This window comes from Grammomys surdaster, unplaced genomic scaffold, assembly GCF_004785775.1.
Source record: "Grammomys surdaster isolate TR1022 unplaced genomic scaffold, NIH_TR_1.0 126182, whole genome shotgun sequence".
NCBI classification, from domain to species: Eukaryota; Metazoa; Chordata; class Mammalia; order Rodentia; family Muridae; genus Grammomys; species Grammomys surdaster.
In genome coordinates this window covers 2,318,957-2,331,938 of record NW_021620988.1, presented here as the reverse complement: position 1 = coordinate 2,331,938, position 12,982 = coordinate 2,318,957, and the positions used below count along the sequence as shown (strand labels likewise).

General features: G+C 42.3%; 1 protein-coding gene across 3 annotated transcripts in view; it reads right to left on the bottom strand.

Annotated features, from left to right (window-relative positions):
- Positions 1 to 4,168: 4,168 nt before the first annotated feature.
- The window catches only part of Palld (palladin, cytoskeletal associated protein), a 391,437-nt gene continuing 382,623 nt past the window's right edge, over positions 4,169 to 12,982 (bottom strand). For 2 of the 3 annotated variants that reach the window (XM_028757733.1, XM_028757734.1), the window contains 4 exons: positions 11,023 to 11,230; positions 8,647 to 8,812; positions 7,983 to 8,116; positions 4,169 to 6,319 (listed from right to left, as the gene is read on the bottom strand). In XM_028757733.1, the coding sequence (XP_028613566.1) occupies positions 6,147 to 6,319; positions 7,983 to 8,116; positions 8,647 to 8,812; positions 11,023 to 11,230 (681 nt within the window). In that variant the 3' untranslated portion in view covers positions 4,169 to 6,146. Of the gene's footprint in view, positions 6,320 to 7,798; positions 7,813 to 7,982; positions 8,117 to 8,646; positions 8,813 to 11,022; positions 11,231 to 12,982 lie in introns of those variants that run through there. The other variant, XM_028757735.1, reaches the window with a different exon arrangement.

Sequence of the window (12,982 nt, the reverse complement as noted above, 5' to 3'; positions counted from 1 at the left end):
GAGTAAGCTGCACTAATACATCTAGAATAAGTGTTAATAAATCAAAAGCTATGTACTAAATATGGAGCCCTTTATCTCTGACCCACTTCTTTCTTTACTTAGTTTATTAGCATTCTGTTTTTCAGTACTGGGGTTGAACTCTGGGCATTGGGCCTGCCTACTGAGTCAGTGCTGTACACATGGTTCCTTGTGCAGCATGATTCAGGATGAGAACATGTACCATGAGTGCAATTTGTACTACAGAAGGAGTGGTCTGCTAAGTGCAAGGCATGGTGACTGGGGAATGTTTAGGTGTTAGGAGATGCAGCATGCAGGATATTTCACAGGGAATTTGTCTGGGTAGGTGAGTTTATACCTAGAGAGTAGGTGGCTTCCTTAGGCTCTGACCCACTCAAATTTGGCCACCCACACATGTGCAGATTTGAGTTCTCTTTGCTGGACACACCATGTTCTAGAGCCATCAGTGAATCTAGTTTGTTGTGTAATCAATAGGGAAGCAATGAGAAAGGAGAAAGGAGTCAGGTATGGTGGCATTCAGCTGTAGTCCTCACAGTTGGGATTAAGGGTATAGGAGGTCAAGATATTATCAACTACATAGTGAGATTAAGACTATCCTGGGCTACATGAGCAAAAGCTCAAAACAACAATGAAGATTATGTTCCAATAGGATTGTCCTTAAGTGTATATGTTCACACTTTAAACTGTGCCCCCCATCTATCTCAGACTGAAACCTGTGGAGAGTCCTTAAGTGTATATGTTCACACTTTAAACTGTGCCCCCTGCCCCATCTATCTCAGACTGAAACCTGTGGAGAGCTGTGGAAAGGTAAAATAATCTGTCACGGTTCCACTCCCTGCTCTTGGAGCCTCCCCTTGAGATGGATCCCAATTTGGGCCTGTCATTGAACCTCTTTTTTCTCAGGCTCTTCTCCATTTTTGTCCCTGCAGTTCTTTCAGGCAGGAATAATTCTGGGTCAGAGTTTTTGACTGTGGGATGGCAATCCCATCCCTCCACTTGATTCTAGAGGGTCCCCCCCCCATCTCCTACCTCCCAAGGTTGCCCTTTTCCATTCACCAATCAGAATGGCTAAGACCAAAAACTCAGGTGACAGTACATGTTGGTGAGGATGTGGGGAAAGAGGAACTCTCCTACATTGCTGGTGGGATTGCATGCAGTATATTTTAATCATATTCTTTCCCTTCCCCCAACTCCTTCCAGATCCTCACCCATCTCTCTACCTACACAACTTTGTGTTTTTTCCCTTCCATAAAACAAACAAACGAACCTGAAACCACCACCAACAAAAACACATGGATCCTAGTTTGTGCTGCATAGCTACACGAGCATTGAGCATGCCATGTCATCCAGTTGATATGTCTAGTGTTACTCTATCAAAGAAAACTGATTTTCTTTTCCCAGAAGCTATCAATTACGAATAACTTCTTGGCTAGGGATTGGATTTTGTCTGGCTTGTGCAGGTCATGGGTATGTTGTCAGTGTCTGTGAGTTCATACGTACATCTTCCCTCTTGTGTCTAGCCAATGCTGTCTCCTAGAAGTCATTCACCACCTCTGGTTCTTACAGTCTTTCCTGAGCCTTAAGCCCAGGGGCATGATGTAGACTTCCCAATGTAGAGTGAAACATTCCGTAGTCATGTATTTCACATGTTGATCAGTTGTTGGGTTTTGTGTTAATCACCATCTACAGCAGGAAACTTCTCTGATGAGAACTGAAGAATGCACTGATCTATGGGACAGCAGTATGTCAATCAGGAGTCCTTTTATTCACATGCTTGTTTAGCTCAGTGTGCCTCAGCCTTCATAATGCTATGACTTTAATATAGTTCCTCATGTTGTGGTGACCCCTAATGATGAAATATTTCCATTAACATGTCAAAACTGTAATTTTGCTACCATTATGAATCATAACGTAAATATTTTTGTTGATAGAGGTTAGCCAAAGTGTAGGGGGAGTTTCCTTAATTGTTTGATTGGCTGAATAAAGACAGTAGAAGCTAATCATTGGGTGAAGATATGGAGGTGAGTTTTCCAGGTCCTAGAGAGGAAGAGGAGGACAAGATATAGAAAAGACCTTTTGGGCCAGGTGGAGGAGAGAGGATGGGCACCATGTAGCCTGGCTAGCTTAGGTTAGACCTGGTGGCAGCTTCTGGCCCTGAAAGAATTCCAACATAAACTAGCTGATGAATTTTAGACAATAGATTCTGATCCCAATGGTTGTGACATCTGACTGATTTTAAATATTAAGATTGTCTGATGTTTTCCATTCTTGACAATTCAGGAGGGCAGGAGAGAGGGCACAGGTTCAGGGCAGTCTCAGCTGTGGGAGCTGGGTGAGATGGCTGTTGCACTGGGCAAGGAACAAATGGAAACCTGAGCAGCTTGGCAAAGCTAGCTATAGTGGCTGGGTGAGACTGCCATTGCCGGCACCTAGAAGGAGCAAGTGTGGATTTTTTAATATTACACGCAACCCACAAGTTGAGAACCACCGATTTAGCAAAATGATGGTAGTAGACTTCCCCCTAAGTCCCATGGTTTATTTAGCTCAAAGTGGTTTTGCCTTGTGGACAGTGTCATGTATGGGTTCCAGTTCACAGAGTAGGCCTTAAAGCCATTTTAAAAAACATGTTTGGTTACCCCTATAACATTAGTGCTGCTGCTGCTTCAGTGGGCAGATCTTGGAGGCAGTTCACTTAATTTGGAAGGGACTGGGAAATCAACTCGCCTCAGAAGATGGCTTTTGAGCCACAATCAGTCATGGAAGACTTGAGAAACCCAGATTTCTATTTTTTTAACACTTACATATTTATTATTTATATATTTATTATTTGTTTATTATTTATTATTTATACAGGTCAGAGACAATTTGTGGGAGTTAGTTTTCTTCTTCTACCATGTAGATCCCAGAGATCTCAGGTCATTAGGCTTAGTGGCAGGTGTCTGTCTACCTGCTGAACCGTCTGGCATCAAAATTCAGATTTCTGACTCAGAAGAGTTTGGCAGCACTTGAGAATTTGCATTTCTAGCAAGTTCCCAATGGCCAGTCTAGAGAGAACTATGCTAAGACCTGATCTACAGGTTTCTCAAAAGAAGGAATTAGGTAAATGCCCATCATTTATACTATAGTGAGAAACTCTCTAATTAGATGAACTTTCAACATAAAGAATAGATCTGAGGATGTGAAAACAAAATGCCAGGCAATGCAGGAGAAATCCCAGGGGTCATATGCCTTGAACAGCACAGGGTTGTAATTGGTGCTTCTGGTTTTATTTGCTTGCTCAGCTTTTTTAAGAGTTAATAATCAGACAGTTGTCCTACACACCTCTCTTATACAATCAAGGCTGAATCTCAGTGCTACTCGGAAGAGATTGGTTTTCTCCTTTATGTGTGTGTATGGTGTATCCATGATGTGTGTACACTTGCTGATGCAGGTACGTGTGGAGACCAGAGGATGACATCAAGATACCTTCCTCACTCGCTCTCCTCCTTATTTTGTGAGACAAGAATTCTCCTCTGAATCCAGAGTTTGCTGTTGTGATTAGCCTGGCTGGCCAGTGACCCCCAGGAATCTGGCTCCTCAGCACAGAGAGCACAGGCATAGTCATTATCAGTTTTTTAGGGAGGTGCTGGGCATATGAAGTCTTCATTTGTATGCAGCCAACACTTTACCCAGAGAGCCACCTTACTATATCCCCTGAAAGGGATTTTGAAAATACAATTAAGTTCCTAAGACAAGTGCTTTCTGGAAAGGAAATTGTCTGAGTGGGCCTAATTTATTCAGGTATTTCTTTAAAGGGGACTGGACCCTTCCATAGCAAAAGAGAGTCCAAGAATGAGAAGGTCTGGCATGGAGGAAATTCTCAAGTCTGGCTTTAAAGATGGAGGGAAGAAATCCCCATGGCCTTGAGGAGAGGAGAACAGCCCCTGGCTGACAGGCTAAGAGTGTCCTTTGTCCCAGAATGTTAAGAAACTTTTGAATTCTGTCATAACAGGTAAGACTGCGGCCTGTGACATAGTGATCTTAGCCTTATTGCACGGTGAACTAGAACTTGCCATCTCAAGCCCAACTTCTGACCAACCTGACTCTGACAATACAGAAATCTGAAGCTTCCAACTCTGCTGGTTCCTTACAGCAGCAATAGAACACAACATTTCAAAGGGTCAAGTGCCGTCTGTTAAATATTTATTTATTGATGTTAAGTCCACATTACAATAGCACAACAATCCAAAGTATGATACTACTTTTTTTGTTTTTGTTTTTTTCATAAATACAACATAAAAGGTGGCAAAAGAATGCGAGTTAATCCCAAGCCCAGCAAATTAGCAAAAAAAAAAAAAATCACATTCAGAAAAAATTGGCAATTATGATATGATATAGGCCACAATTCTGCAGTTCTACAACAGAGATAGTTCCATGAGACCCTGCATGGTAATTTAAATCCCCCATTAACAATGTGTACGTGGTCAAAGAGACTTGTACCATGCTGCACAGAACATCTGCCACCCGGTGTTCAAGCCTGCTAAAACTTGTTTGGTTGGTGTTCTTACAAAAGTAGAAAGCTGTACATGTGAAGCAGTAATACAAAATATACGGGGTGGTTACAGATATAAAATTGTTTTAAGAAGTATTATGTATGAATTGAGTAACTGAGCTAAGAAAGTTCAACACCTTTATAAATAATGAACAATAGATATGTTTTGCATGAGGAACAAACACAGTGTTTTCTTTTCATAGCAAAGTACCTTTAAAGCCGCATGTTTTGTACTATCAGGCCAAATTATTTTCTCTCACTTTAAAAATAAAAATTGGTTCCGACTTAAAGTCATCAAGTCTGGTCAGAATCAACTCAGTTTAGCTGATGCAGAATCGTGCATTCCAAAAGCAGTCTTTGCAGCTGGCCTTACAGATATTCAGAGCCTGGGACCCTCCTAAGGCTGGGTTCCATGGAGCCAGAGGGTGACGGGAACTAGCAATTTCCACTCAGCACGTACCTCTAGTGCCAATGGAAAAGAAGTTCACTGTCGCACATACCTGTTTTTGTCTCTCAAGTCTCCTTTTCCCTCAGGCAGACTAGACCCTTCCGGCTACCTCTCTCTCATAAGCCACCCCTGCAACCTCCACCATGTCCAACTTGCTCTACACACTAACAACTACTACACACTTCCGCTATAAGGAAGTCTCTACCACGCATGCGCTCCACACTTCAGCGTACATGGAAGTCTCTACCACGCATGCGCCCCAAACTTCCCGGAGTCCCTCTGGAGTCCTTAAGTGGTTAACGGCAGTGTTTTCTTCACCTATGTTTTTAAGGTTTAGAGGAAAACCAAAGAAGAGCCTGGCCTGACCCTGATGCTTTCTTTCGTCTAAATGGATATGAGATCCCCACGTGGGTAGCAATTCCTTCCATCTTTCTGGGCCTTCCAAACCTGCCTCCTCCAAATGCTACATGCCTTGGTCATGGTTTGGATGCCTCTTGTGGAATGGACTGTAATATATAATCTGCCTTCTCCAGAACACCTTAAGTTTAAGGTAACCTTTAATTCAACACAGATTGTAAGTAAGCTTCCTAGTAAGGTGACTCCTGATATGAATGGAATTTAGGGCAAGGAATTCCTTCTTTCCGATGTAACATAAGCAGTTTGCAAAGCCAATGCATTCCCTCGGATGTCTCCACCCTTCTCCTTCTCATCCCTCCGTATTGCACGTGGTTCACTGGGGCCATCTGTAGACGCTGCGCTTCAACGTCACTGTATCTGTCAAACATTCACACTGCCATGCTATAGCACCTATAGCTTGTATTTAAAGGCACTTGTAGATAAGATAAATTGTGGTTACCTTTGAACAGTTGGTTTCTTTTTGGCATTTTGGCATTTCAGACCATTTTAATCACAGCAGTTCCAAAAGTCTTAACTTGGACAATAAATGTGAATTTTCTGTGCAATGTGTACATTTCTATAAGCAACACCTACTTAGACTCTCTATTAAGTAAGAAAAATATGATTTTGGTGTTTTTTTTTTTCAAATTTCTTAAGTCAAAAGTATACTTCTGCCTTTCACATAATGTGACAGAGGTGTAGGCTGGTCGAAGCAATGGCGTTCAGTTTTCAGCTTCAACAAGGGCATTCCGATCACAGATCTTCACTTTCTACTAAGCCACTGTTGAGTGTCAGGTGAGATGGGCTGGCTTCAGGTTGGAAGGCGGCTTTGATGTCTAGTCCCTGGTCCGAAAGTGCTGCGTAGCGACTGGCCGAGGGCCGGACCTTTTTTGGCTTGGTGGTCTGTGGCTGCTGATGCCACTGGGCTACAGAGAAAGAGAGCAAATGAAGACTTTTAGCAAAGATAAGCTTGGAAATCCCTTAGAGGTTTAAGTAAATTCGGACTGTCTTTTGGACAGAGCCTGGTGGCTTACACCCTACTCTCAGCACTTGGGAGGCTGAGGCAGGAGATTACTGCAAGTTTGAGATCAGCTTGAGTTGCACAGTGAGTTATAGGTCAGCCTGGGTTGCAGAGCAATAGCCTGTCTCTAAAAACAAAAAAGCACGCACGCAAAACCACCTTTGATATATATCAGATACATACAGTTTTTAAAATTTTTACTTTTTACATATGTGAGTGTTTTGCCTGCATGTATGCATGTGCCCTGAGCATACTACTGGTGACTGTATGTGTGTGAATGTCTTGATTGTGTTCCTTTATGTGCACTGAGTATATTCCTGTTGCCTGTGTGTGTATATTTTGGTTTGTGTGTGTGTATGTGTGTGTGTATATATGTTGAGTATATACCTGTTGCCTCTGTGTGTGTATTGCCTATATGTGTGTGCATGGAATATGCTCCTGGTGCCTGGGAAGCCAGGAGAAGGTCCCAGATTATCTTGGTATTAGACAGCTAAGAGCTGCCATGTGGGAGCTGGGAACTGAGCCTGAATCTTCTGCTAGAACAGGAAGTGCTCTTAACTGCTGAGCTATCTCTACAGTGCCCTATATATGTCATCTTTGTCTAAGAATGAACAGCCATGGTAGAGGTGTGGATAATGTAGAAGCACTTCTGCATTTTACTTCCAGGTATCACGAGCCACTATCTGTGGCCGTGGGCAACACAGAAAGTTTTTTGTTCTTCTAGTAACTCCAGCATTGGGAAGTCTCAAAGCAGTTGATAAGCTTCCTATATCCCACCTATATTCCTTTTTCTTTAATAATAATCATAGTTAGGAAGTCTAGATAGATTTTAACATTAATAAACAGAAGAGAACCAGACATCTGGAAAGGTTTCAAAAGACTATTACTTTCTCAAGCAGAGGTAAAATTTGGAATAAAAAAAAAATATTTTCTGGTGGTTTTCCTTATATCAGTGGATCATATGATTCTGTTGTAGTCTTGAAACTGAGTTGGTAGATTTTTCTTTTTTAAATTTAGGATGCATGTATACAAACACATACACACATTCAAGAATCTACTGCTGAGAGCTGCTAAAGATATATTCATGAGAAACGTGCTTAGCTATGTAAGTACACATTCCAGAATCAAGGTACCTATGTTAAGACTAAACCAGGACACAGAAAGGATTATGATTTGGGAAGAAATGGTTAGAGACAGTCACTTGCAGAATACACGAATAAGAAAATGTGAAAGATGCGTATGCCTTTATGTTAACCCCTACAGATGCTGAGGTGAGAAAGGCGAAGCTAACCAGCGAGCCTAAGAAACCAACATGCACATCTTGCTAATCAATCAAAGACCCTGGTGATACTTGGGTGTTTGTTCTCCTGGAGGGGTTTCACTATTAATGTCGGGAAACTATAAACAGAAAGAGAAAAGAGTAATGTGAATTTTTTTTGGCAAATAAAATGCTGGCGTATTAACTTAGAAATATAAAGCTTAGAGTAATGTCATATATCACTCTGACATCTGAATTCTTAATTGTTCAGTGTGTGAAATGCATGGAGATGAAATGAGGCAGCACTCACTATAGACATCCAGCCTGGCAGTACAGGACACAATGCCTGCTTCGTTCTTGGCTGACACGGTATACCACCCAGCGTCTTCTTTTGTGGCTCCCTGAATGAGCAGGCAGATGTAGCCATGATTATCCTGGTGCATGCTGCAGAAAAAGATAAAGTCATTAGGGCTCTAAATTTTTAAAAAGTGGCTTTGGACATGAAGCATCATTTTTAATTAGGTCATTAGAAACGGCATTGTGCTAGCAGCAGATAATACGATCATACTTATTCCAGAGAGGCAGCTAGCCCCATTAAGTTAATGGGAGAGCGGAGCAGACCTTAAGAGGGCAAATAAATCCATGCACTAATTCCTAAAGGAAGACCTGCCTTTACAAAACTACCGACTGGGCTGCCACCATGGGAGCAAATGAATCCATTTTTTCTTTTTGATATACACATTTAAAAAATGCTACTAGGTTAAATCAGAATCAGCTTTGTCACATACCAAAATTGCTCTCTTTCAAAGCTTAAGCCTACATTTGAACAAAGTGTGACTCTTGTCTTGCACATAGGTGGTGATAATGTGGCTTTTACACACTCATCGATTTGCATACAGTATCTGATGTATCTTCTCATCTAGTGCCAGAACTGTGCAAGTTGTGGGGTAGATGAAACCACTGTGCCGTCTTACCTTACTCGCTCAGTGCTGTGAGTGAGCGATTCATTTTCTTTCTTCCAAAATATCTGGGGTGGTGGCACTCCTGAAACACGGCATTCCAGCCGCACTGGGTACCCATCAGCAACTCCCGTGTTCTGCAGCTTCTCAATAAACACAGGGGCCTTGTGTGCTTCTTTAGCTAAGAGAACAGGAGATGAATTATCTGTTAGTGGCGTACAAAAGGGTCATTGCAAGGAACTCAGGAGCTTTGGAAAGATTGAGTAGCTCTTTTATGATACTGTTTTCACATCGGGTGGTAAGAGGTTAGCCCTCCCCTCAAGCAAAGGTCTGTATGCTTCGTTCCACTCACGTTATTTCCTCAATTAATTCAAGACTGATAGGCCCACATAGTGCCCCAGCCATCTGCTCCTCAGAATGCCTGCCTGACAGGCCTCAGAGATTCAGAGTCATCGCTAGCAGCTGCAGCTTTGCTCTAATTAAGTCAGCAGGAGTGCACAGGCCTTACCTACTGGAGCCACCTAGTGGTGCTGAGTATTTCAGACCTAGGAGTCCCTGGTTGCCACCTGGAATGCTTGTTTTGAAGATTTAAAATTTGGAACTCATAATGAGACATACCACAGGATTTAAAGGCTTGGGGAAAATACATACAGGGAAAGGTATGTTTATCTAATTCTAGATAACTATATAGATTCTAGATAGTTCTAGGCAATTCTAGATAATTATAACTTAAAGATGCACAGCCTGTAAATTATAAATTCTAACTTGTATTCTTTGAAAGGAGCCTATAAAGAAGACACCATTATGATTATCTTGTAGAATTTTATTACTTAGTTGTTTTAAAAGTCAAAACTTATTGTTAATGATATTCTGAACATTATCAGCTAATGGGAAACTGATTTCTCAGGTCACAGGTAGAAGCAATTTCAGAGAAAGAATAAGGCTTAATGTCATATGAGCTCCCAACAATGAATCTAATGATACACATCTTCCTGCATGCTAATATGAATCAGGACTCTGCCATCAGACATGAATCAGGACTCTGCCATCAGACATCAGTTTCTGCATTACTAGCTGTGTCACCACTGGCAAATAGATCATAGATGTCCCAGCATCTCAACCAGTGGGGACCATAACATGCCACAACATTTTTAAGGATTAAATTGGAAAAATGCTTAAGAAGTCTTGCCAAGGCAGTATGGTATCACTGGCGAATGACTGGAATATGAGGCTGGTTTTAAACACAGCTAGTAATGCACAAACTAATATCTGATGGCAAAGGCCTTGATCCCTGATAGCACGCACTGCCAGGAGAGCTGAGGCATGCCCAAACATCTGGTTTGTGGATCCTCAAGTCTTATCCTGATGGGCAGATAAGACACATGGGTACATTTAATAAGAGAAAAATGAACATTATCTTTTGAGCTTAGAGAAACAAATGAACCCGAAGCTAGCATGTGGGCAGATAGAGGACTTTGCACAATATTTAAAAGCCTGGTTAAAATGACAGCATCACCCATACATTTACCAAGGTGTTTGGGAAAAACACATTGGTTCTGTTATTAGAATCATCACCCTGGATTTTATAGCCAAGATCTCCCTGGCTTTCCTCTCATTGGCACTCGATTGAAGAAACTGAGTAATTCATGGAGCGTTTGCAAGAGGCTGTCTTGAGCCCAATTCTGGCTTACTAAGGAGGACCCCAGGGACCCTAGATTATCTCACAGGGCCAATGAGAGGCCTAGCCAAGATAATGCATATGATGTGTACTTCCAGTCAAGCTGTAAGGAATAGACACTACGCTTTGGCAAGCTTTGTGATAGCAAGAGGTCAGACCATCAGAATTCTTCCCTACTCCAAGAAGTGGGATAAACCTTTCCATGTGTGTCTTTTCATTCAAGGTTTCTCAAAGAGTCTAGCTTCCCGTAATAACATAACACAGCTTACTCACAGTATTGCTTAGAAGGCAGACAAGTTTAATTTGATGCTGATTTGTGTATAGATGTGACATTATTTAAAGTCTTTGAATTCTGAAACGGCTATCTTGTCTGTTAAAAACAGTCCTTTGGACTCTGTATTGAAAGTTCTTGAAGCCTGTGTGTCAGTGACTCTTTGCCTGTGGAACACTAGGCCTGCCATAGTCATGCAAAGGTGAGCTGCCCAAATCCATTCTTTGCCAGGTCATGAGAGAAAGAAAAGATAAGTAATAACGGCTGTGCCGAAGTAAGAAAAACAAATGCTTCTGAACTGCTAAGTGTCACACGTGCTACCGTTGTGCTCAGTGACACAGTCTGCTCTGTCACCATTTGGAGTTATTTTCTGCACTATTTAATGACGTAGAATTTGTTTCTGTGTCATCTAACAAGGAGAAAGGAATCACAGGCCACCTACCAGCAACCACAAGCTCCAGGTTAAATGAGTTCTGTCCTGCTCTGTTGGTGGCGATGCATGTGTAGATGCCAGCGTCCCGGGACGTGACTGGCTCTATAATGAGGGAGTGTACCCCGTTCTCACGGACCAGCATCTTGTGAGCGCTGTCGGGGCGTATGGGTTTTCCGTCTAGCTGCCAGCTGAGATCTGGGGTTGGTAATCCACTGACCTAAAGCAGAAAGGAGAGACACATGAATTTCTCTAATAGTAAAACAATCAAACCACCAAGAGTTATGGATCCAGCGACAGTTCGACCTTCGGTAGCACAAACGATGGCTTTTTCATGTTACTCTCTTGTTTAAAATCTCCTCGTGGTTTCCATAAACACTCAGGGGTTCACTTCTAAACACCTCTCGTAGAACCATCCAGAGATAAGTAAAACAGGGATTTAAACATATTTCTGTCATCTTCTTACCTCACCCAAGACTGAAAACATTCCCAAGTGGCTGGGCTCTGAGTTCTTTGGAAACATGGGAGGTACAACTTTTATAACAATGACATTCAGCTGGGAAGCTTCCTATCAAGGCGTGGACATCACCATGGAGATGTTAGCCAATGCGTTCATTAGTACACAGACCTATTATTATTTTATAATCCTCAAAAGTGAATAACAAGAGCAATTTGAAATTACACAGAAAGTCAGACAAATTACCATCACAATGGAGACATCCTGAAATTTTAAGAGCATGGCAGTTGCATTGAACAGAGAGCAGATAAAAACACATTCAATTGCTAGTATCACGCTGCACTGCTAAAGGGAGGGACAGTGGCCATCCGCTGGCTTTTTATAGGGCTGCCCTTGATTTTAGAGTGGAAGAGAAGGAAAACTTTTGATGTCCCTCCTTCCTCCACCTTTACTAGTGGGAAATGATATATTCTGCTACCCAAAGATTATTGGATCATAAAAGAATCTAAAACTACAGGATTATAAAACAGTTCCTTTGAAGCACTAGCGTTGTCCAAATTAGCCAGGGAACCCATACAGTTCATCCTGCCTCATGGTAAGTGTTCATTCCTACCACCAACAAGGTATCTCGGACACGTGGAGTCACATCTGGGGAACGTAAGGAAAAAAGTACAATTAAATCATGGGCTAAAGGAATGGGACTTGGAAAGAACAGTAGTTAGGAAGTGGTTTCTGAGGTGGAGTGGTGTGCACCTCCAGCTCTCCACATGTACCCTCTGCCTGTGGGGAAGACACTAGAAGTGGTATATAAGTATCAGAGTAGATAGTCCTGACTGGGCTCCAGGTCCTGGGGAGTTCACAGCTTGTTCCCACTTTTCCAGGTTTGTTAAGGGACAAACAAGATCTGCAGCCCTAGTGCAGGAAAGCATCAACTGGGTCCTTGCAAAGCAAGAAGTTCTCGGAAGAGCTGTTCCATTGGGCAGCGTTACACAAGCAAAGGGAGCATGCCCTGTTGTCCTCACCCCAGCTCTTCCAGTGAGTCTGTGAGGAGCATGGTATTAGGAACTGAAGGTCACCACAAGTTGGCCACAGTCGAGCAGCCCATGCTCTTGATTCATGAGCAGATGCAGAGAGAAGAGCACACTTGTCAATTACCACACGTGTGAAGGCTTCCCACTGTGCAGGGTTACTGCAGAGGGAAGGACAGTGCTGGGGATGGCCTGCATGGGCTGTGGCTGGAGGGGCTCTGTTCAGTGTTTGACTTATTATGACCTTTTCCTCTTTCAAATCTTAAATATATTGAAATTTTCCTTTGAAGTAGATAGCAGTATGCAATGTTTATTTGTCAGGACACTTGTCTTCTTCCTTCCTTCCTTCCTTTCTTTCTTTCTTCCTTCCTTCCTTCCTTTCTTTCTTTCTTTCTTTCTTTCTTTCTTTCTTTCTTTCTTTCTTTCTTTCTTTCTCCTCCTCCTCCTCCTCCTCCTCCTCCTCCTCCTCCTCCTCCTCCTCCTCCTC